Source organism: Sus scrofa, chromosome 18 (genome assembly GCF_054392235.1).
Source record: "Sus scrofa isolate SSC_HxYL_T2T_F1_AM1 chromosome 18, Sscrofa_HxYL_maternal_Yorkshire_Landrace_v2.0, whole genome shotgun sequence".
NCBI classification, from domain to species: domain Eukaryota; kingdom Metazoa; phylum Chordata; class Mammalia; order Artiodactyla; family Suidae; genus Sus; species Sus scrofa.
This window is the reverse complement of record NC_139400.1, coordinates 23,857,857-23,883,054: the sequence shown is the minus strand read 5'-3', so window position 1 is coordinate 23,883,054 and position 25,198 is coordinate 23,857,857. Positions and strand designations below refer to the sequence as shown.

Below are 25,198 nucleotides of genomic sequence, written 5' to 3'. Positions count from 1 at the left end.
ACTGCTGTATCGCCTACACCCAGAGCACCGCCTGGCACATAGCAGGTGCGCAACCAATATGGGTTGAATGGCTTTTCCATGGTGAAGATGTACAGAGAATGTTTCCACGTAACAGTTGTCTCCTATTTGTAATTGCTATGCACATAGTTACTTCAGTGTTTCTTTTCGGACTGCACTGTTACCTGGGAGTCCTCGGCTGTGGATTTTGTTCCTCCGTGTGTTGCATCTTCTGAGTCTCTCCCCCTTCTGTCAAGACATGTTCTGGGCTGTAGAGCTTTAGACGTCCCTGCCGTGGTTAAATACTTTTATTTGTCTGCCACAGCTTTTACCTTGTTTGTATTGGCTCAGGATTGCCACACGCTTTGGTGTGAGTTCAAGTTGAGATTTCACACCAGCCCACGGCACAAGATGGGAGGTCTGCTTTCCTACAGGTGGTTCCACTCTCAGTCCAAGTGTGACTGTGTCCAGGCTACATCTTGAGGTCTGAGGGCTGAGATCTCCAGACACTCCCTTGCAACTCTTCGCCTAATCAGAGCCCAGGTCTTGCACACTGAGCGCCCAGGGACTGGCCTCACCGCTCAGTCCAGAAACCTCGGCCCCCAAGATACTCTGACCTCTTGGCATCCATTCCTGCTCCTCCGCCTTGGAATCTTCGCTTCAGCTCCAGCATCCGGAAATGTTTCTTTCTTGGTTTCAGCTTTGCGATGTGGTACAAACAAACTTCTGTTCTCGGTTATCCAGAGTTTACTTTGTCGTGAGTGGAGCCAGCTTCCCACATCTGCTCAGCCAGCCATATTGGCTGGTGGTACATGTGGAGATGATTTATTTTGGCATTTTTATAGCAACAGTGAAAGTATCGATGGCCCAATATATCCAAAAGTATTTACACCCAGGCCTGCTCTATGTGAGAAATTTAGATTCTTTATATTCTATGTCTCTGGACGTTCTAGCGTTTTAAAGGAAGCATTAGGTATTACTTTGCTATAAATTCTATTAAATAGTGACCTCATCATCCATTCCATTCTTTTTTTTTAAAGTTTATGCTTAGCATTTTATTTAAAAAACATTTCTTTTATGATTCTAGCCTTTTAGGGCAATGTGGTCAAATGAAAATTAATTGTAAAGGGGATTTTGTAGGTATGTATCTGGAAGCCGTTATCTTTGCCATGTTTTATTTCCTGTAATTCCATTCGTAAGTCTGTATTAATTGAGCACTAAGTATATTTCCAGGATGTGTCTACGAGATGCTGTGGGTGACTTTATAATTTTGAGTAATAATCATTTTCATCGTATTCTAAGACATATATGTTTTCAGTTATCTCACTTTCAGGGTGAAATGCACAGACTTTTAAGTATACACTGTGTTGTGTTGAAGCAAATCCAGTTATAAAACATTTCTCTCACTGCAAAAAGTTGCTTTATCCTATTTTATGCCTTTAAACTTTTTTTTTTTTCCTCTAGTAGAAATTACGACACCTCAGCTGAAATCGGAAAAGTCTTCCAGGAAGTTTAGAATTGCAAGTAAGCATGAGTCCCTGGATTCAACAGACAGAAACTACTTTGTGAAATTATGGGCCAAACTTTCATGCAAAAAAACACCAGTGGTAAGAATGGATGAGGAGGGGGAAGCTGTAACTGAGCGTTACACTGTTCGGATAAAAAGGGGATTTGATATTTTGAGACTAAGTTTCCCTGACTGGTGTCAGCTGAAGCCAAGTCTTCCCAGCCCCCTTCTACACCTCTCAAAATAGATATGAGTTCTAAAAATAGAATATCCAGTATAGATTTTGTGAGTTCCCTTCCCCTAGGGTCCTAGTCAAAACTCTTTTAATTCTTTGTTAGCAAGAATAGAAATGAGTTCCCCTGTGGCTCAGGAGGTTAAGGATCCACTGTTGTCACTACAGTGGCTTGGGTCACTGCTGTGGCGCAGGTTTGATCCCTAGCTTGGGAACTTCTGCATGCAGCAGGCATGGCCAAAAAGAAAAAAAAATGCATTTCTAATGCATAGCACTAATACCGTGAAATATGAATTTCAGAGGAAAACCTGCTTTGCTGTTGGGATATAATTTTGAGTATTCTTGTGCTGAGCCTTCAAAGCAAGTCCACTCAAAGAGTCTGTGTTTTATAACCTTGTAGTACTTAAACTAGTCCTATAACTTACTGCTGATCCTATTCTTTGAGAATCAGAGAAGTTAGGATGTGTGAGAGCTGGCCCTGCATTCACCTTAGGTCACGCCCATTTTCTGTCTGTTACAGTTTTCCTGTGATGGTCTGGAATACAGCGACCTAAATCATTGCAGTTGCCCCCAAAGTGGCAGAACGTTCAATTTGATTGTCAGCTCCTTGGTTGTGTTTCCTTAAGCCTCGCATGTTCTAATCGCATTGTCTCCTAAAGTCAGAACCATAGGTATTGGTTGAAAGACTTGGACTGATGACTTTAGGAATTCTGCTGTGGCACAGTGGGTTAAGGATCCCGGATTGTGGTGTAGGTTGCAGCTGCAGCTCGGATTCAATCCCTGCCTGGGAACTTCCATATGGAATTAGGCTGGGTACACTAGATGAAAAGTCTAGGGCCATGGTGTATATGGGTACAATTACGCATTCTGCTCTGAGTCAAAAGAATGGGCTGTTTGAGGTACAAGGAACAGGTACCCATTCAAGTCATCCTAAGCAGCAGTTCCATTATTTTAAAAAAAAAAAAAAATGATGAGTGGATTCACAGTGCATCATGATCAAAGATGAAGTACAGATCTCACAGGAACCGGAAATCAGATTGGAAAGTGGTGTGCTAAGGTTTCTCTTCTCCCAGAGGCATCAAGTTCCTCTCACCTCTGCTTCTGTTTTTCCTGTGTTCTGTTGTCCTCTCCCTCTTGACCAGCCTCCTCCCCTCACTCAGTTCCCTGCCACATAACCTGCACTCCTTCACAGGCCTGCCCGTCCTGACTCTCCATGACCTCTTGGCTCCATGCCCACTCTTCCCTGCCACTTCTCTCTGTCTCCTTAATTCGTGCTATGGAAAGCAAAGCAATCTATGTGGCCTGGCTGGACTTTTCAAGCCATGCTACCCCGATCACATTAAACTGCTTGTCCGGTCCCCTGTGGCAAGGCAGAAGGCAGGGCCCCTTGGCACAGATTCTGCCTTCTTAGAAGCAGCGGTGGGTGGGTGCCCTCTAAATTTCTCAAAATAATATGTGAGAAATGTCCTATTTATTTATCCAAAACGAAGTAAGTCTGGGATTGTTCCCTTCTACCTGGATCTGTGAGAAATCAAACAGCAATCATTAGGAATGGAGATCACGCGCCTTCTTTGGATTAAATTCAAGAATCCTGAGGTGTGAGGGAGGGGCCCCTGGTCTCCAGACCATCACGGTTGCCATGGAGATGCTCCTTGTCTAAATCCCTGCGTTCCTTTCTGAGCCAGTGGCTCTGGGGTTCTCCCTGTCCTCTCCTCCCAGTCCCTTTGCCCAGTGCCGACCCTGAGAACGTGCCACACACTCTAGAAGCTCCCTGTACCCAGGGATCCCATCAGCGTCTGTCCTTCCAGTCCTGGGAAACCCAGCTCCTTCAGGTCAGCCTACCCCTTTGTCTCTGTACCTGCTCTCTCCCCCTCCTTGGATGGTACAGCTTTATGCTTCTTAGAGCTTAGACTTTCAGATATCTAAGTTCATTTTTAATCTCCCAGGACACACGGCGTATCCAGACCGTAAACTCTAGAACACACATCCTTGACTGCCTTTATTCTTTAATGATACGTCTGTGTCCTGCAGCCAGAACTGGCTCATGTCCCAGCTGGGCTCTCCTGCCACCCAACCTCACACACGCCCATGAAAAACATACACCATTGATTTGCACCTTCTGTTGACCAGTGGGTATCTGTGATTTATTTAAACATGACCAATCTAAATGTTACCTGTTAGAAAACTTTCAGGCCTAATTAAAGACAGCTTTTCTCTGATCAAGGGCACTCAGGGACCCAGGAGGGAGAACAGAAGAACAGAGATGAAACACACACACACAATGTGTTCTCAGCTACAATTCATCTCCAGAATCTCAATTTAAAATTAATGGATGGGGCGTTCCCCTTGTGACACAGTGGAAATGAATCTGACTAGTATCCACGAGGACGTGGGTTCAATCCCTGGCCTCCCTCAGCGGGTTAAGGATCCGGCATTGCCATGAGCTGTGGCATAGGCCAGCAGCTATAACTCAGATTCAACCCCTGGCCTGGGAACTTCCATTTGCCACACCTGTGGCCCTAAAGAGCAAAAATTAATTAAATTATATTAAATTAATGAACAGTATGGAGAAACTGGAGAGCAGATAGTATGATAAAAAGGCAGGGTAGCAGTAGAAGGGCCAGCTTGGTGGCAGTGGGGGAACAGGCATACAGACCACTTGTCAAAAATTCTAATGAATTTTGACATGCCCAGTGCTATTCTTTACCTGCAGTCACCCCCTAACCCCAAGAAACCATTCAGCCCCCATAATCCAGGGCATCTAGTGCTTAGTCTGGAAATATACTATGTCCTGTGTTAGAGGATTAGCCATTTGATCCACGACAGCAACAATATTCAAACCCCCTGCAGCCCAAGGTCCTGGTAATTTAACTTGTCAGCACTGGTGGAGATATAACAGAGTAGCTTCATGGAAAAGCAAATTAAGGAGTTCCTGTCGTGACTCAGCAGAAACGAATCTGACTAGCATCCATGAGGACACAGGTTCAATCCCTGGCCTTGCTCAGTGGTTTAAGGATCCAGTGTTGCTCTGAGCTGTGGTGTAGGTCACAGAGGTGGCTCGGATCTGGTGTTGCTGTGGCTGTGGTGTGAGCCAGCAGCTGCAGCTCCGATTCAACCCCTAGCCTGGGAACCTCCATATGCCACGAGTACAGTCCAGAAAAGAAAAAAAAAAAAGAAAGAAAGGAAAGCAATTAAATCCCCAAGAACAAATAGATAGATTCACTCTTTGGAAATTAGAGCAAAAGTAGTACTAAATTGCCTCTGTCATATATATATAGGGTGAATTTGCCTAAGGTTATTTTTAGTGTCTCATTTTCTTATAAAGATTATGAATGTAATGGTATTTTGAAGTTTTAAGTATTTTTCAAATTTTAGGATATTTTGTAAGTTGTTCATCTCTTGTATGGCTTATCATGTTATGAAATGGGCAACAACTTTTTTAAGATCATCACAACAGAAGCTTTAATGAGATGTTACGGTGTTATGTTGGAGACCATAAATAGCCTTTAAACATCCCTTATAATTTGGGAAGGCCTTTCATGTCAATTATCTCATGTATCCCTCACTGCAACCCCTCAGAAGATGGTCTTTCCTCCTTTTTCTTTCCCAACATAAATTCCCACATATTTTTGGAATTTTTTTAGTAGACTGGAGAAAGTAATTGCAACTTTCTCTGTCGAAAAACTTATAAATTGGCCCCCCCCAAAAGGTAGAAATGTTTGTGCTTTTTTGCTATCTTAACTGTAGATTTAATGTGTTCATATTTACCTTTTAAGACTATCAAGAGAGCTGTTTGGTCGTGGTGGACTAAGTAGGACTTCCCATTGTCAATGCGTTGTTGGTTCTGTTTCTCCAAAGCATCCTTTCCAGCTTAGGTTGAAGCCCACGCTCTTAAACTAGATTAAACTCACCGTGTGAGATCTTTCAATCTACGCTTTTATTCTACTTTTCCACTCTTTCTTTGTCCAAGGTTTAGTAACTATATAGCTGTCAAGATGTGATTACAAAATAACGTAGCTGGTTTTGTGTACATCTTCTGAAACCAGTCTATTCCGGGGTAGTCACATGTTATAACTAGGTGGGTAAGTATATATTTACGTGTGTGCCTGTGTGTATTTTTAGTTTCTTCTTGCTTCTATCTACATTTAAGTATTGACCCCTTGACCTAAGAGGAAAGGCAGTAACTCTGAGTTCATGTGACAGTCTTGCCACCTGCTGGGTTGAGTTTACAAAGTCACTTCTCTGCTATGATGTATCATTTCCTCTCCTGTAAAGTGGGACTAGTAACACCTGCTTTACAGTGTTATTGGATCCAATGCATATGACATTTCTTTATATGTTATTGACCACAAAACAAATGTTTTGTTGTTTTGAAGATAATGTTTGGCAGGGAAAGGCGAAAGGGGTTCAGGCTCTCAGCTCTTGTACAACTCAAACTTACACAATGTTGTATGTCAATTATATTATCAATAAAAAAGAAATAATATTAATTTAGGAGCAGTTATTAAGTACATTTGGCAAGATTGTTAGATACAATGTCAATATACAAAAACAAATTTAGTCTGTAATAGCAATAATTTCATATTTTAAAAACTTTATGTTTTGTGTAGCATCCCAAAATAATCAAATGTTAAGACTAAATCTGGGGAGTTCCCATCGTGATTCAGTGGTTAACGAATCCGACTAGTATCCATGAGGTTGCAGGTTCGATCCCTGGCCTTGCTCAGGGTTCGAGCAAGGGTTAAGGATCCGGTGTTGCTATGAGCTGTGGTGTAGATTGCAGATCCAGCTCAGATCCCGCGTTGCTGTGGCTCTGGCGTAGGCCGGCTGCTACTGCTCCGATTCAACCTCTAGCCTGGGAACCTCCATATGCCGCGGGAGTGACCCTAGAAAAGGCAAAAAGACAAAAAAAAAAAAAAAAAAAAAAAAAAAAAGAATAAATCTAGGAGTTGCCATAATGGCTCAGTGGTTAACAAACCCAACTAGTGTCCGTGAGGACGAGGTTTCCACGGTTTCGATCCCTGGCCTCGCTCAGTGGGTTGGGGATCCAGCATTGCCATGAGCTGTGGTGTAGGTCGCAGATGCAGCTCGGATCTAGCACTGCTGTGGCTGTGGTGCAGGCTGGCAGCTACAGCTCTAATTCAACCCCTAGCCTGGGAACCTCCTATGCCACGGGTGCGGCCCTAAAAAGACCAAAAAAAAAAAAAAAAAAAAAAAAAAAAGAATAAACCTTTTGAAAGTTATATAATATCTCTACATGGAAAAATGCTGAACGTATTAATTAGGAAACAATGAAGCTCTAAATCAGTAGAGACCATGTTCATGGGTTATCAGACTCAGTTTTGTACAAATGTCAACTCTCCCCAAAGAAGCCTGTAGACTCAGTGCAAGCCAGTCCAAAATCCTCATAAATTTTTGTGGGGATTTATAAGTAGCTTTTAATATTTACATATAAATGCTGGAATAGGGACAAAAATAGGCTAATGAACTAAATAAGAGGCCAGAAGCAGACCTCCACACAAAGGAGTTTAATCGATGAAAAGAGTGTCACTGCTGAGCAGTGTGAAAATAATGGTATTTTGCACTAGATATAAATATGGAAAAAGTTAAACTTAACCCTGAACCCGCATCATACAGAAAAGTTAATCTAAGGGAGATTGTTTATATGAATGTGAAAGACAAGGCAATAATACTTTCAGAAGCTAATGAAAGAGAAGACTTGGAGGACTTTGAGGTGGGGAAAGATTTCTTAAATGTGCAAAAAGCACAAATTATAGAGGAAAAATTGGAAACACTGAGGAACACTAACATTAAGAACTTCTGTTAATCAAAAAAGCAGCATTAAAGAGAATAAAAGAGGGAGAAGAAATTTGCATTAAGTAAAACTGGCAAAATGCTTGTATGCAAAATATATAAAGAACTCCTATAAGAGTTCCCATTGGGGTACAGAGGAAATGAATCCGACTAGGAACCATGAGGTTGTGGGTTCGATCCCTGGCATTGCTCAGTGGGTTAAGGATCCAGCGTTGCCGTGAGCTGTGGTGTAGGTCTCAGACACGGCTTGGATGTGGTGTGGCTGTGGCTGTGGCTGTGGTGTAGGCTGGCAGCTGTAGCTCCCATTAGACCCCTAGCCTGGGGACCTCCACATGCCGTGAGTGCAGCCCTAAAAAGACAAAAGACAAACAAAGCAAAAAACTCCTATAAATTATTAAGGAAAAAACAAATAATCCATAGCAAAATCCCTTCATAAAAGATACTATCTAGATGGCCAACAATCATATGAAGAGATCCTGAACCTAGTTATTAGGAAAATGCAAATTGTGACCACAATGAGATACTATGCGGGCACTAGAAGTGCTACAATGACTGACTCTTCAGATGTGGAGCAGTGGACATTCTCATAAGACCACTGGTGGGAAGTTCCGTTTGGACACTTTGGATAGTAGCTGGGCATTATCCACTGAAATTGAACACACATACACTAGGCTCAGCAGTGGTCATCCTGAAATATGTACCCACTACAAACAAGTAGCCGTGCACACCTTCAGAGAAGAACAGGTGTGTTTATAGCAGCACCGTGCATGGCAGTCCAAAACTGAGACCTCAAAAGCCCATCAGCAGTAGAGGAGTCAAGTAAAATTCTGAATATTCATATCACAACATATAGTAATGAAAATGAACACAATTCACTCCATGGATGTATCTTTTATTTATTTTCTTTTTTTTGTCTTTTGTCTTTTTAGGGCCACACCCGCAATATGTGGAAGTTCCCAGGCTAGGGGTCTAATTGGAGCTGTTGCTACCAGCCTACACCATACCCACAGCAATGCCAGATCTGAGCCTCGTCTGTGACCTACACCATGGCTCAGGGCAATGCCAGATCCTTAATCCACTGAGCAAGGCCAGGAATCGAACCGGCAACCTCTTGGTTCCTAGTCGGAATTGTTTTCCACTGCACCACAAGAGGAATTCAGATGTATCTTTCATGCTCTTAGACCAAAGAATCCTTGACTCCAAGCAATACATGTGATATAATACTATTAATGTATAATTAAAAATAAGGCAGTAGGAAACCATGTTATTTACGGATGCAAGTTCAGGTAATAAAAATATAAAGAGAAGTGGTTGCCATAAAAATCAGGAGAGTACTTACCTCTGGAGGGGGAAGAAGGTGGTAATAGCTGAAAAGGGCCTCAAGGGACTTGAGGGAGGCTGACAGTTGCAGGGGGAGGGAGGTTAGGAAGACACCCGGGGTTATGGAGTGAGTGTCACTTGTCTGTTCATTAGCTGGACAAGCCTCAGAGAGGGACTTACCACGCTGGGGTTGGGTAAGATTTCCTGCAGCTTGAAAGATCAAGAGAAATCTTTCAGTTGGGAGTTTGAGGGTGATGCTAAAACCAAAGCCAGCAAAGGTCCAGCTGGATGATCAATCTGAAAGGTTTGAAGAAAGGAATTCAGCTCACAGCAATAGACCAGATTAAGGAGGAAACTCTTAAGGGCTGAGGCTTAGCTTACTATCCCATAGATGTAAATCTGAGAAAGGTGAAATACTGAACTAAGGGAAGTGTGGTCCTGTGTGACAGGAGGCATGTCCATGGTCGCTGTGATACTTTATTGGAGGATGAGTTCATATTTTGGCTTTTTCTTTTTCCTAGGGTCTCACCAGAAGCATATGGAAGTTCCCAGCCTAGGGGCTGAATCTGCCAGCCTGTGCCACAGCAATGCCAGATCCAAGTCACGTCTGCAACCTACACCACAGCTCACAGCAATGCCCAATCCTTAACCCACAGAGTGAGGCCAGGATCAAACTCGCATCCTCATGGGTACTAGTCCAGTCCATTACCGCTGAGCCACAATGGGAACTCCCATGTCTTTGTTAGTTTAGAAGCCTAGGAAAGGCTTTTGTTCTCATAGCCACCCTTGACCATCCCAATGGCACAAGATTCCCTCCCCTTCCCCTTCCTTCCTTTTCACGCGTTCCTCTATCTACCCATTACGAATTTGTTGAATTCCTACCACGTGTGTAAGGTCTGGATTTGCTTCCCAGCATAGAGCAGAATTTTCTGATGAGATCCTGCTCAGATACTTGAAGGAGAATGTCCTGGTCCTTGCCCTCATGGACTCTATAGTGTAGCAGTGAGACTCTCTGCTCTCTGTTCATGGGTAGGGTGAGGGCAGTGTATCTGCAGCCCTTCTACGACTGCCTTTTTTTCTTTAGGTAGAAAAAGGGCTGCTGGAGACGGAGATCCTCAGTGTGACTGACTCCTGATACGGCGACAGCTGGTTTTTTTTCCTCATCTATGGTCATTGGGGATTTAATCCAGGGCTCAAAGGACTTGTCTTTTTTAGGAAGGAATAGTATTCTTTGCTCTTCAAAATCTGCTAACATCACTTTTCTTGCTTGTTACTCTAATAGTTCATCAATATAAAATCTTTCTATGAATATGAATTAAAACAATTTAATAACACAGTCAAGGTACTCACTTCTTCCTTTTTGCTTATATAAACCTTTGTTCCTTTATTTCTTCTCTCTTTATAGCTCAAATGGTATTTACTTTTCTGAATGACTCCCAAAGCACATCAATTGGAATGTCTCTAAAAGATTCATAGAGAACTACAAATATAATTTTAATCACCCTTGCTTCTTAAACACTCACAATTTTTAAGTCTGAGAAAAAAAAAAAAAAAGCAGGAGTTCCCATCATGGTGCAGCAGATATGAATCCAACTAGGAACCATGAAGTTTCAGGTTCAATCCCTGCCCTCACTCATTGGGTTAAGGATCTGGCATTGCCGTGAGCTGTGGTGTAGGTTGTAGACTCTGGCTCGGATCTGGCATTGCTGTGGCTGTGATGTAGGCAGGTACCTGTAGCCCCAATTTGACCCACAGCCTGGGAACCTCCATATGCCACAGATGTGGCCCTAAAAGACAAAAAGGCAAAAACAAGACAAAACAAAACAAAAACAAAAACAAAAAACAAAACAAAACCCAGCTCTGCAAAAAGTATATAGTAAACACTATCCAATGATAGATTTTTATTTATACATACTTTTTTTTTTTTGGTCTTTTTAGGGCTACACCCGTGGCATATGGAAGTTCCCAGGCTAGGGTTCGAATCAGAGCTGTAGCTGCCAACCTACACCACAGCCACAGCAGTGTGGAACCAGAGCTGAGTCTGCGACCTACACCATAGCTCACAGCAATGTCGGATCCCTAACTCACTAAGTGAATCCAGGATTGAACCTGTGTCCTCATGGATCCTCGTCAGGTTCATTTCCACTGAGCCGTGATGGGAACTCCCTATACAAAATATTGATTACTGAAATCTAAGTTTTCATGGTATCACTATGCTTCTATTTCCCTTTGATAGCCACCCCATTTTGCATGGTTGGCTCCCTGGAAAACGTACTTGAAAGTTATAATGGCTTAGTGAAGGGTTTTTTTAATTTAATTAATTCATTTATTTTTTTGGTCTTTTTGTCTTTTTAGGGCCACACTGACATCATATGGAGGTTCCCAGGCTAGGGGTCAAATCGGAACTGTAGCTGCAGATTTTTTGCTCTGGAATTGTTTTGACTAGATCTTTGTCTTATCGGAAAAGCTTGATTTTCAGAACTTCACTTGTATCTATTTCTCCAGCCAGTCTCTGAGCTCCTTAGGGAACACTATTACTCCTGAAACAGGCCAAGCCTCTGAAAGCCAATTCTCCAGAAAAACAAAAACAAAAAACTGCTGAATGACCACTTCCTTCAAAGCCAGTTCAGCAAATGTGTGTGTGGTAGATAAGGCCAGTACAATCCTATAAAGCACCCAAAGATATGGATGCCAGTAGGAAAGTGGATGTGATGACAGAATATTGGGCCCTGCATCTATTAAGCACTACTTCCTTTCAATACTATGAGGCCAGTCAGCCCAGGGAGCTTGTCTAAGATGACACAGCTTAGAAATGTCTATTTTTCCCTTAGCCAGACTTATCAAGGAAAAAAGAGGACTCAAATCAATAAAATTAGAAATGAAAAAGAAGTTACAATGGACATCACAGAAATACAAAGGATCATAAGAGACCACTACAGGCAACTATAGGCCAATAAAATGGACAACCTAGAAGAAATGGACAAATTCTTAGAAAAGTACAATCTTCCAAGACTAAACCAAGATGAAATAGAAAAGATGAATGGACCAATTACAAGTACTGAAATTGAAACTGTGATTTAAAAACTTCCAACAAACAAAAGTCCAGGCCCAGATGGCTTCACAGGCAAATTCTATCAAACGTTTAGAGAAAAGCTAATACCTACCCTTCAGAAACTATTCCAAAAAATTGCAGAGGAAGAAACACTCCCAAACTCATTCTAGAAATGTCTATTTTGACTCCAAAAGAAAGGTGCTTTCTTCTACTCAGTGTATTGTTTAGGGCCTGGTCTTCAGCACCACATTTATTAGCTGGAATAATGCTGTCAAGAGATGCTTCTCTTACCTGCCACCTGGTTACCAAGTGGTAGAGTTCATGCAGGATAGGCAATATAAATGCCTTTTCCTAGATAATGAATTGGTTTCCTATTATTTTTGGAAAGTGACCAATGAATTTAAAATAGCATTTATTAGCATTATGATCTTGATGTGTGCATAGGGAAGGGTATCTGCATACTGCATTTTCTTAACCTGGTTGAAGCATAGATTGTCCTGTCTTGTCAGCTAGAGCCTCTGAAAGTTGGCCCCGGTGTTTCCGACGTGACCCATGCAGTCTTTGTAGCCATCTTGCTAGCTAATGTGACCAGGTAAACTATACTGTATTGTTCATTACCTGTCCCAAACCTGGAATCAGTATTTTTGCCAAGAAGCCTTGATTTCTTTGAGTAGCAAAGAACACATCATGGTTGCAAGGACTGTTCATTGCTTGCGGGGTGGCCATTGTTTCTAGACCTTTTCTGTGGCTAGATAATATATCTTAGGAGTTCAAATGAATATTTCCAATTCAGATTCAAGACTTGGGGATTTTACTGAACTTCTTCTCTATTACGTATTTTTCTTTTCTCCACATTGAGAGTCCTGCTTCTCAAAGACATAGGAGATGACAGAATTATAATATCTCACTAAATTTCTCATTTGTTTTATTTATTTATTACTTATTTATTTATTACCGTCTTTTTTAGGGCCACACCCACAGCACATGGCGGTTCCCAGGCTAGGGATCCAATCAGAGCTGTAGCCACTGGCCTATACCACAGCCACAGCAAAGCTGGATCCTATCCTCATTTATGACCTACACCACAGCTCACGGCAATGCCGGATCCTTAACCCACTGACCGAGGCCAGGGATCGAACCTGCGTCCTCAAGGATGCTAGTCAGATTCGTTTCCGCTGAGCCACGACAGGAACTCCTCTCATTTGTTTTATACACCTTACACACAGAAGAGTGTCAGAATAGCAATGCTAAATACTATCAGCCTCCATTATAAAAACTGAAGACAGTTTATAGAAAACTTTTTTGTTGATATGTTGGGTCTTCCTTGTCTATGTCAAATATTTGTCACTTTTTTCTTGAATCATTTTACCTTTTTCATTTCTTTTTGAGTTAAAGTTTTTTTCTTCATTCAGCTTCTGTTTCTCTGAAGTGATTATTTGCTGTGTTTCTTCCCTCTTGTATTTCTTCTGGCTTATTTTTTATTTCCTGAGTGGGATTTTCTTCTTATATTCTGTTTCCTGAGTTCTGTTGCCTCACTTGTGAATTTATGAAATTGTAATTTATTTGTTCCTTAATGTTTTGTGTCATTATCTTAATGCCTTTTAGTTTATTTTGAAATAGTAGATTATAGAATATATTCGTTTCCTTTCATTGTATGTAAAAGAAGTGTTATTCTGCCCCTTTCCTCTTACTTCTGATAATAACTTTGTAATGGATTTGACCAGAAAATTTCCCATTCTTTTTTTTTTTTTTTTTTTTTGGCCATTCCCACAGCATGCAGAATTCCTGGGCCAGGAATCGAATCCATGCAACAGCGGTAACAACACAACACTGGATCCTTAACCTACTGAGCCACCAGGGAACTCCCCAAAATCTCTCATTCTTAAGTGAAATTTGCTTTATCAAACTTACTGAAAGAAGTGGGGTTTTTTACAAATAGTGTTAAAATAGGTGGCAGTTCCCTGAGATTTCCTGACTCTGTTCCCCTCCCCTACTTTCGTCTCGATTTCCTTTCTTTTGTGTCTGTTTACTCTGCACTAATTAATTTTTCTTCCATTCCCATCAGCTTTTTTTTAGTGTAGGACCCTATCTTAGAAGGGCGGCATAATGGGTCAATTCCAAGAATTCACTGTCGGTCCAGCTCCTTCAGAACTCACTGTGGACCCCTTATTCTTACCTGCTATTAGAATGGGAACAACCTCTCCATGTTTCACCTGTGGTTCCCAAATTGTTCTGCTTTACTTTCCAGTGAAGACTTTTTAGCTGTTTGGGAGTTGTCCTGTTCTCAGGTCTTTAAGTCACCCTATTACTTTCTTTGTCTTCCTCTTGCATAGAGACGGATGCTGTGCAGGTATCTCAGCTCTTATTGCCTATATTGGGGGGGCTTGAGGGGAGCGCGTCACCAAGTTTTCTGTAAATTTCTGATGTTTTCATTTTGCTGCTTAGTTGCCGTATCTATCTTTTAACGTGGAAATTCTGAGAAGTCCAAAAACTATGCTCCCGATACCACTGTTGCCTTCCCACTCACGATGTAATTTAAATCAAGGATCCGTATGGGGTAAAAAAAGGATGGTATAAAGAAAAATCACAGTAGAAAGTGTGTGTACTAGCATAGAGTGATCTGAGGCAATATAGTTGAAAATCATTGTGAGGGTACAAAAGCAGGTTTGGTTGGTGTATGGTAGTGTCATAGTGGTATGAAACAATTTAGATGTGTTTATGGAGTTATTTGAACATACAGTTTTTAAACGGTGAAATTTAAGTAGAGTCGGGTTCTCCCTCTCTCGTCCCATTATAAATCCCCTCCCTCCTACCCAGCAGATATTTTCGCTTCATTACAGTTACACAGAAGGGGAACAGAAACGTGGTCCTGGCAAGCAAATATCTACCTGAGAGCCTCTGTTCAGCGAGTCCACATGGCAGCTCTCATGTCATGTGTCTAAGGACCAACTTGAAAAGCTTGACCTGCTGTTTCTCAACAGCATGTGTATTCATAAAAAGCATGCTCTATCTTGCTTTTTTCCCTCTTTCTGATTGCCTTTTGCCTCCAGATTATAAACCTTTTGAATGCAGAGACTGTGTTTGTTTGTAAATATATATATAATATATAAATGTATAATATTTTATATATTTTATAAAACATATAACATATAAGATATAAAATATATAAAATATAAGGTATATAATATATAAATATATAAAATGTAAAAATATGTGTAATATATAAATATATAAACATATAAATCTAATACATGATATATAAATATATGATCTATATAATATATAATATAAAAACATCAATGTCAAATGCTTACAAGCATTTGGTGATGATGATGGGATGTCGGTAAAATAACTTGTCCTGTTCCAGGATCCTACCTAGCATTGTTGGATATACTCACTCAGTTAGTTACTATGTGCGCCAAGATCTGCTGAAGCTAAAAAGACAATAAAAATCTGTATCCTCGAGAGATAATCTCACTAGAAAGATAAAAAGTCTAAACCTGAAATGTCAATAAAAATTGCTCCATTATTATTTTAGATGTCAGATAAGGTTTACCTGTTAAGTTGCATTCTTCATAAAAATATTTTGACTTTATATAAAGTTTTGTTTCTTTCCACTGAACAAATATTGTTGTTGTGTTTTTTTCAGCCTATCCTTTTTTCCTTTTTCTTTGCACACCTTTGGCAGTCTCTAGCAAGAAGAGAGTGATTATAGCTATTTTAATCATCTGATATATTTTTAACATCCGTGTAATTTTAGGTCATATTTCTTGCCTAGGAAAGAGAGTCCATGGAGAGACAGTATGAGACAGCCCGCCAGGCCCTCATGGGAAAGACGCCACCTCGTCATACACTCCTGTTTCAAAGGTAGCGATTTGTCACTTTTATTTACCCCTTGGCATCTTTAGATTGATTTTCTAGTATGCCAATATACAAAAAGGCTCCGAAATCATCAACATGAAGAGGGAATTTTGTACCAAAACAGACTCAGTTATTCAGTAGTAAACCTAGTCCTAGAAGCTGTATTTCCCTTTCATTTATATGTGTTTTTAAAGGCATGATATACTCATAGCTACCAGAAACTGATGATTTTTTGCAGTCTTTGGAGACTAAATAATGATATTTTTGGCGGTGTTTGAATGTAGCTATAGGCTTTCACCTAGACTTTGATGATGGAAGTTTAATTATATCCTATTGAATACCCCGCACTTGTCTTTCATGAATCTCAAAACGATAGTAATTAATGATTTGTGGGATCATTTGGTTAATGTTTCCTTTCCATATTAAACTGTAATTTCTTTATTAATTGGCAAATTCTTGGTCCTTCATGTACAATGTTTCACTTAGTCCCTGGTGCAGAGTCAAGTCTTCGTAGGTATTAGTGACTACAGCAATCATTGTACTATTAATTAGTCCATGTGAAGAAGCACCTTTAGGCTTTAAGATTTGCTTAAAATGAATAATCAGGATTTTTATGTAATGTTTGTGTTTTATTTTCTCATTAATGTTATAAGCATCGGTATTCTGAATTCTCTTTTCTGTGTGACCTTTTGGAAAATTTGAGTACTGAAATGAAGTCCCTGGTTTCAGAAAGTTACTAAGAGCGCTGACAAGACCTTAATTATAGTGTTTTAAAGAGCTTTTAAAAATGCAGAGATTCAATGAAGCAGAATAAAAAAGCCACTTAAAATGTTTTTCAATTTCTCTTTATTGTCTATCATTTTAAGCTATCTGTTGAAAATCTTTAACCAATATAAATAAAATTGTTTTATCTTGATCTGCTATATATCCAAAAAATAGTGTGATTAATTTTCCCTAGATTGGTAGGTTATCTCTAGATAGTCTGGTCAGAAGAGATGCCGTGTGGAATGCACAAAGCTCTGTCGGGAAGGCAGTGGTCAGAATATGGGCAGTGTCTCCCAGAGCAGCTAAAGCTGGGGCCTGTGTGACCTCTGACCTGCAGAATGGCTATGCGTATTAAAACACTGTGGACTGAGACCTGAAGCTGTTTTAAATAAGAGCTCCAAATGGGTCATACTAGGGCAGAGCCATGCTTTGAATTTGCATGCATTTATATGCAGTTGGGCTACTTTGCCCATAGCAACTCCATTTAGCAAGTCTAGAATGAATAACAGTAGGATTTATTCACTAAAAATAGCTACTGATTTTTTTCAAATCATTCTGGGCAAGCCGAGCAGTGTAGATGAAAAAAAAGATATTTTATGCTGAAGTTGAAAATACAGTATTAGAATTTTTAGGGATATTTTACTCTGGTATCATTTCAAAGCACTGGATTATAAACAAAATTGGAAAATACCTATTTCAGTTTTTATAGAAGTTGATACATACTGGACTTCCCATTAACAAAAGGATGAGGGTTTATAATAGAATATGTACTAATCAGTAGGAAGATCATTTGCCTATGTTAATGTCTTTTAAGGATAAGGAATAGTCACAAAAATCCAAATTTGCTTAAACTACATATCGGAATGTGTCTTGCCAGTGTCCAAGGCAAGCTCTGACATGAATGTTTACGAGTAAATACCTTACCGTATTCCACATAGATTTTATTGGCATTTGCATATGCATGTATGTTTGCTATCATTTCAAAATTTTTTGGATTTTTTTAAATTTCCAATTTCAGGGGTCTCGTTCCAGCACCCACCATCAGTAGTCTGCGTTATTTTACAGCTTTAGAACTAAGGAGAAGTTTTGAGTTTTGTGAAGATTATTTTAAAACTCCCTTTGGACCTCCTGAAAAAAGGTGAGTTGAGTTTTGTTGGATAGAATCCGTTGTTTTCTGCTGGCTAGTTACAATAGTGGCGCTCAGCCCTCCGTTTCAGAGAAGTCCTGAAACTGGGAAGCAGAGCCCCACCTCCGACGTGGAATTTGAATGGGGTAGATCCTGGCTCTCTAGGGAGGACCCAGGCATATAACCTAGTTCACTGGAAGCAAGGAAGCTTCTCTCTGGGACTTTGAAACTTGAGATGAGACACAGTGGTGCGGCGGCAGTCGGAGATCACTCAGGTCTCCAGTGATAGAAGAATCAAGAATCCACTGTGTGGCTTAGGGATCTGGCATTGCTAGAGCTGTGGTGTAGGTCACAGACATGGCTCAGATCCCTGCATTGCTGTGGCTGTGGTGTAGGCCAGCAGCTGCAACTCTGATTCAACCCCTAGCCTGGGGATGTCCATATGCCACAGGTGTGGCCCTAAAAAGAAAAAAAAAAAAAAAAAAAGAGAGAGAGAGAGAGAATCCACTGTGGAACATAAGAAATGCGTCTACTGCCTCTTCCTGTCCTGTAGATTGACTGTGTTCTTGGCACCTCGCTTATCGTGGTTCCTGCCCAGGTTTTGAACCTGGTTCTTTCGTTTTCCATTCAATCTATAAACCACTCAATAGCTTTTCAGTAACTCCCTTTTTGTTGTTTAAATTAGCCTGAGTTGGTGCCTGTAATTTGCAGTCATATCTCTGATGAGTACAGTGTGGTATTCCGAAATGTGTGCCAGCTGATGCCCCATTTATAAAAGGCCATTTTCTGGATCCCTATGCTTAGTATGTCAAAGCGTAACTCAAAACCCGAATACATGTATGTTGAGCCTGATCACAACCACAGCAGACACTGCACCGCTGATGTTAGTGCTTGGCCTTTGTGGCCATTCCATTCCATTCCATTTCTAATTCAGCTGTGCCTGTGACCACCACTGACTGCTCTCTGTAGGTCTTTTTTTTTTTTTTTTGGCTGCCCCATGGCATATAGAATTCCTGGGCCAGGGATCAGATCTGATCCCTGATGGCAATTCCAGATCCTTGAATCCACTGTGCCAGGCCCGGGATCCAATGTGCCTCCTGACATGCAGAGAGGCAGCCAATCCCATAGAACCACCGCAGGAACTCTCTCTCTCTGGGCCTTGAATCCAAACTTCCCAAGCAAAGATCTGGTTGTTGGATCAATCACCATCTACTACAGGTGCTTCCCTGGGGAGAAACAGGCTGGTCTGCAGATTGGCTGCCCTTAGGACAAGCCCTCATCCTTTATCCAATCACCTGTGGCCGGAGCAGTGACAGAGAACCAAGAGCTCTTCAGAAGGGGTCCGTGGGTTTGGTCCCTGAACTCGAGGCAGCGTAATCGCCAAGAGAAGACTGGGAGGAAGCACACTCAGACATGAGCAGTGGGTATCCCTCGAGAATTATTTGTTATTTTTATTTTCTTTATCTTTTTTCTGTAACGTCTAAACCATCTGCACAGGATATATACGTTTTAATTTTATATCCCCCCAAAACTTTAAAAATCCATGAGCATTTGATGAAATATTCAATAAAGGGGGAAAATTGGTCCTGCAGATCCCATTCATTTTCTCATATCACTCTCTACATTGAAACACCTTTTAGGTAAATTATGAAGTTAAATGCAACTCAATGCTTATAATATAAATAGTGTGTTGAAAGTCAGATGCAAAAGTATATCCAGTATCATGTAGGTTTAAAAATATTCATGGGTAATGCATAGGAAAAAAAGTACTAAAAACAAATACACCAGGAGGTCCTGTCATGGTGCAGTGGAAAGGAATCTGACTGGGAACAATGGGGTTGCAGGTTTGACCCCTGGCCTTGCTCAGTGGGTTAAGGATCCAGTGTTGCCTTTGGCTGTGGTGTAGGTCGCAGACATGGCTTGGATGTGGCATTGCTGTGGCTCGGGTGTAGGCCAGCAGCAACAGCTCCGATTAGACCCCTAGCCTGGGAACCTCCATATGCCACGGGTGTGGCCCTAAAAGGACAAAAAGACCAAAAAAAAGAAAAAAGAAAAAAAGAAATATACCAAAGTATTACCAGTTATTATCCTCTAGTGATGGGATTATGACATATTTTTATTTTCTATATTCTTTCCCATATTTTCAACAATGAGTGCTTTTTTTTTTTTTTTTTTTTTTTTTTGCTTTTTTAGGGCCACACCCATGGCATATGGAGGTTCCCAGGCTAGGGGTCGAATTGTAGCTACAGCTGCCAGCCTACACCACAGCCACAATAACGAGGGATCCGAGTCATGTCTGCAACCTCCTCCACAGCTCATGGCAACACTGGATCCCAACCCACTGAGCGAGGCCAGGGATCAAACCCGCATTCTCATGGATACTAGTCAGATTCAGATTCGTTTCCACTGCACCACAATGGGAACTCCCACAATTTTTGAAGTATTGATTTAACTTTAAACTGTTATTTTAAAAGTCTGCCCCACAGCAGAGGAATGGGTTTCCTTTCCTAAATTTGACGATGAGAAACAATAATCCCCCCCTAAGTGGCCCAGCCACGTCTGCACATCTCAATGGATACTAGAGACTCTACACTATAATTAGATAATAGACTTGCAGTGACTGGGTCGAAACTGTAGGTCTCTGATGATTTTCTTATGCTCTGAATGTTTAGTACAGTTAGGAAGCTTGATGGGAATGCAGTGAGAGAATGTGTTAGTTTACGCTGCTATAACAGATTCCTGTAGGCTGAGTGGTTTGAGCAACAGACAGGTATTTCTTGTAATTCTTTTTTTTTTTTTTTTTTTTTTTGGTATTTTTGTCTTTTCTAGGGCCACTCCCGCGACATATGGAGGTTCCCAGGCTAGGGCTCCAATCGGAGCTGTAGCTACCGGCTTACGCCAGAGCCACAGCAACGTGGGATCCGAGCCGCGTCTGCGACCTACACCACAGCTCAAGGCAACACTGGATCCTTAACCCACTGAATGAGGCCAGCGATTGAACCCACAACCTCATGGATCCTAGTCGGATTCGTTAACCACTGCACCATGACGGGAACTCCTATTTCTTGTAGTTTCTAAAGGCTGAGCTGCCTGAGATCATGGTCAGGTTCCGATGAGCGTCTTCCTCCTGGTGTGTGGGGATGGCTGGCTTCTTGCTGTGCCCAGCCCCAACACATGGTGGAAAACAGGGAGAGGAAGCAAGCTGCCTTCTGTCTTTCCTTAGAAGGGCACTAATCCTGTTCATGAGGGCTTCACCTCCGGACCTAATTACCTCCCAAGGGTCTCATCTCCTTACACCATCACATTGGGGGTTAGCATTTCAACACATAAATTTGGGTGGTTTGGGGGAAGGACACAAACATTCATGTTGTAGCAGGGGAACAAAAAGAATGAAGGAGTTCCCACTGTAGCTCAGTGGTAGCAAACCCACCTAGTATCCATGAGGATGTGGGTTCAATCCCTGGCCTCACTCAGTGGGTTAAGGACCCTGCTTTGCAGTATAGGTCGCAGACATGGCTTGGATCTGGCGTTGCTATGGCTGTGGTGTAGGCCAGCAGCTATAGCTCCAACTCGACTCCTAGCCTTGGAGCTTCTATATGCTGTGCGTGTGGCCCTAAAAAGACATACATACATACATAGAATTAAAAATGCCCAGTAGGCTGCAGTGAATGACTGAGAGTAATAGTCTCACAGTTTTGGAGTCCACAAGCCTGAGATCAGTATTAGCAGGGCAGGTTCCTTCTGAGGCTGTGAGGGAGAATCTTTCCTTGGCCTCTCCGCTATATATCTTTGGTTCCCACAATGAAAAGGGTGGATCAGACCTGTCACTCAAGTCTGACCCTTCCCTTATGGTAACATATGCACCTTTCATCCCCACTTTTTGACTTGTGACTTTTGAAGCATTTTTTTTTTTTTTTTTTTTTTTTTTTTTGTCTTTTGTTGTTGTTGCTGCTGTTGTTGCTATTTCTTGGGCCGCTCCCACGGCATATGGAGGTTCCCAGGCTAGGGGTCTAATCGGAGCTGTAGCCACCGGCCTACGCCAGAGCCACAGCAACGCGGGATCCGAGCCGCGTCTGCGACCTACACCACAGCTCACGGCAATGCCGGATCGTTAACCCACTGAGCAAGGGCAGGGACCGAACCCGCAACCTCATGGTTCCTAGTCGGATTCGTTAACCACTGCGCCACGATGGGAACTCCTGAAGCATTTTTATTTACTACTCCCTTTGATACAAAGGAAAAGTAATTGTTGAAAGGCAGAACTAGCTCTGTGATCCCCCCTTTTTTTTCAAGGGGGTGTGTTTTAAATTAAGAGCTATTCTTTTCCAAAAATAAGAGACCAAAACATATGTGTTATGGGTTGAACTGCATCCCCCCCACCCCTACACCCCAATGTATATGCTAAAGTTCTAGCCCCACAACCTCTGTATGTGACCTTATTTGGAAGTAGGGTCATTCCAGATGTATTTAGTTAGGATGAGGTTATAGTTGAGAAGCATGAACTTCTAATCAATATAATCGGTGTCCATATAAAAAGAGGAAATTCAGATATAGACACACACATAGGGAGAGAGCTTGAGGTGATGCAGAAGCCAAGGATGGTTAAAGATCTCCAGCAAACCACTGGAAGCTAGGGGATGGGCCCAGCAAAGAGTTTCCCTCACGGCCTCAGAAGGAACCGACCCTGCTGATATTGATCTCGGGCTTGCAGACTCCGGAACTGAGAAACAACTACATTCATTCAGCCAGTGCACAGCACTCTGTTACGGCAACCCTAGCAAACAAACACGGTACATATTAAAAATCCAGAGAAGTTTCTCATGCCATTTTCTTTGTACGTTCCTTTCAACATACTCTTTCTTGATCACTTTGGAGATTTGGCCATAAAATGTATGGATTATTATTTTTTAACTACAAGAAGGAAGAACATCTTTATGCTTCTATAGATATAACCCAGGGGTTCCCATCATGTCCATCATGGCTCAGCGGAAATGATCCCTAGTATCCATGACTAGTGTCCGTGAGGATGTGGGTTTGATCCCTGGCCCTGCTCAGTGGAGTAAGGATCCGACATTGCTGCGAGCTGCCATGTAACTCACAGAGGCAGCTTGGATCTGACGTTGCTGTGGCTGTGGTGTAGGCCAGCAGCTGCAGCTCCAGTTCAGCCTCTAGCCTGAGAACTTCCATATGCTACACTTGTGGACCTTTAAAAAAAAAAAAAGATCATGCCCATAAAATGTAAATGCATCTAAGGCTACATTCAGGAGGAAAAGACTCAGTCTAGTTACCCTTCTAGAGAGAAGACCCCAAGCACAGGTTAACCATGGCCTTTTTCCTCTGCAGAGTGGATGGGTTTTTTTCCATGAATGGACAATCCAGATGTTGACAGTACTGATCTTCGTTTATGTATTTCTCTAGAGAGTGCTTCTTGGACAAGCACATTTACCTTCTATGGGAGCAAGAGATTAGGAAACACGGTTTTCCAGGAGCATGGGTATTCCACCTGAATGGTGCTAGCATCCTATGAGGGGGTCCAAAAGCTGTTGTCTAGCAATAAGACAGACCCAAAAAACTGTCCAACCTAGTAAGAGGGACCGCCGCCTTCAAGCAAGCCATTAGAATTCTCTGGTCGACAACAAGTAGTCAAAACTTCTGAGCAGAGGGAGTTCCCGTTGTGGCACAGTGGTTAGCGAATCCGACTAGAAACCATGAGGTTGCGGGTTTGATCCCTGCCCTTGCTCAGTGGGTTAAGGATCCGGTGTTGCCATGAGATGTGTTGTAGGTCGCAGACTCGGCTCAGATCCCATGTTGCTGTGGCTCTGGCATAGGCCGGCGGCTACAGCTCCAATTAGACCCCTAGTCTGGGAACCTCCATATGCCGCAGGAGCGCCCCAAGAAATGGCAAAAAGACAAAAAAAAAAAAAAGGGAAAAGAAAAAAAAAAAACTTCTGAGCAGAAAGACACATGTACCCCAATGTTTATTGCAGCTCTATTTGCAATAGCCAAGACATGGAAACAACCTCAATGTCTATCAACAGAGGAATGGATCAAGAAGATGTGGCACATATACACAATGGAATATTACTCAGCCATTAAAGTGAACAAAATACCGGCATTTTTAGCAACATGGATGGACCTAGAAATTATCATGCTAAGTGAAGTCAGCCATACAATGACACCAACATCAAATGCTTTCACTGACATGTGGAATCTGACAAAAGGACACAATGAACTTCTTTACAGGACAGATGCTGACTCCCAGACATTGAAAAACTTACAGTCTCAGGAGGAGACAGTTTGGGGGGGTGGGGGGATGTGCTTGGGCTGTGGGATGGAAATCCTGTGAAATCAGATTGTTATGATCATTATACAACTACAGATGTGATAAATTCATTTGAGTAATAAAAATTAAAAAAACAAAACACAAAAAACTTCTAAGCGGAACCCACAGACACAGGAAGATCGCCCCATCCTGGAATATCTCAGCCTAGGGATGCTGGTGCCATCTCGCCCTGGCTTTAGTTGATAGGAAGCTTAGGTCCAGCGAGAGGTCAGTGTCCATGCTCAGCAGGATGGGAGCTTTGATGGAGAGCTGGTTCTGGATTCCAGCCACGAACGACCCAAGTGCTGCAGCCTCTGCTTGTCATTCAAACATGTTGGACATGTCCCCTTAGAATTGCCTACACCAGGCACTATATTTCATCCTAGGTCAAGGACGGGCCCAGAAAACTGATTGGACTGTGATTCCAGTGATAGAGCCCTGAACCCCTGGGACCACCTCATTAGGACTTGCTTCTACCCTTTCCATTTCTGTTCCAGTCATAACATCATCCTCACAGACGCGAACACCCTCATTTAAATGACAGGCTTTATCCTGAACAGACCCAATTTGCATCATCCTTTGCTACTGCCAGATATGAACTGAAATTAAATGTGGAGGGTGAACAAATGGAGGTCAACTTGAACTTGATCCTAGAAATGTACTTCTTTGCTGAGATGGGAATCATTTCATTGGAAGTCCAGAGAAAAAAGCATAATCATAGCAACTATTAGGCTCTGCAGTAAACAATTACGTACTGATTTTCAACATTTATTTTCCTTTTTTAGGGCTACTCCTGTGGCATATGGAAGTTCTCAGGCTAGGGGTCAAATTGGAGCTGCAGCTGCCAGGCTACGCCGCAGCTACAGCAACGCCAGATCTGAGCCACACCTGCAACCTACACCACAGCTCATGGCAATGCCAGATCCTTAACCCACTGAGCAAGGCCAGGGATCGAACTCACATCCTCATGGACACTCACATCCTGCTGAGCCACAATGGGAACTCTGATTTTCAACATTTGAAATCAACCTTCGGCTGAATCATGAAAAGGCATAGCTATGAATACAAAACTTAATACAGTCAACTTTGTGAAAAGTTTTGATGACAAAGTTGAGGAGGTGGAGGTAGAAAGTCAATATATATCGTCTGTTGTTGATGGAACAAGAAATGGGGTTTTTTTTTGTTTTTTTGGTTTTTTTTGT

The 25,198-nt window shown here is 41.8% G+C and overlaps 1 protein-coding gene across 16 annotated transcripts in view; it reads left to right on the top strand.

Annotated features, from left to right (window-relative positions):
* The window catches only part of LRGUK (leucine rich repeats and guanylate kinase domain containing), a 173,714-nt gene that overhangs the window by 100,777 nt on the left and 47,739 nt on the right, over positions 1 to 25,198 (top strand). For 6 of the 16 annotated variants that reach the window (XR_014833781.1, XR_014833779.1, XM_085005424.1 and 3 more), the window contains 3 exons: positions 1,462 to 1,604; positions 15,701 to 15,789; positions 17,567 to 17,686. Coding sequence is in view for 7 of the 16 variants with exons in the window: in XM_085005424.1 (XP_084861550.1) it covers positions 1,462 to 1,604; positions 15,701 to 15,789; positions 17,567 to 17,686 (352 nt within the window). In the remaining 9 variants the exon portion in view is untranslated. Of the gene's footprint in view, positions 1 to 1,461; positions 1,605 to 15,700; positions 15,790 to 17,566; positions 17,687 to 18,892; positions 19,095 to 25,198 lie in introns of all 16 variants that reach the window. The other 10 variants (XR_014833784.1, XM_085005426.1, XM_003134660.6 and 7 more) reach the window with 6 other exon arrangements.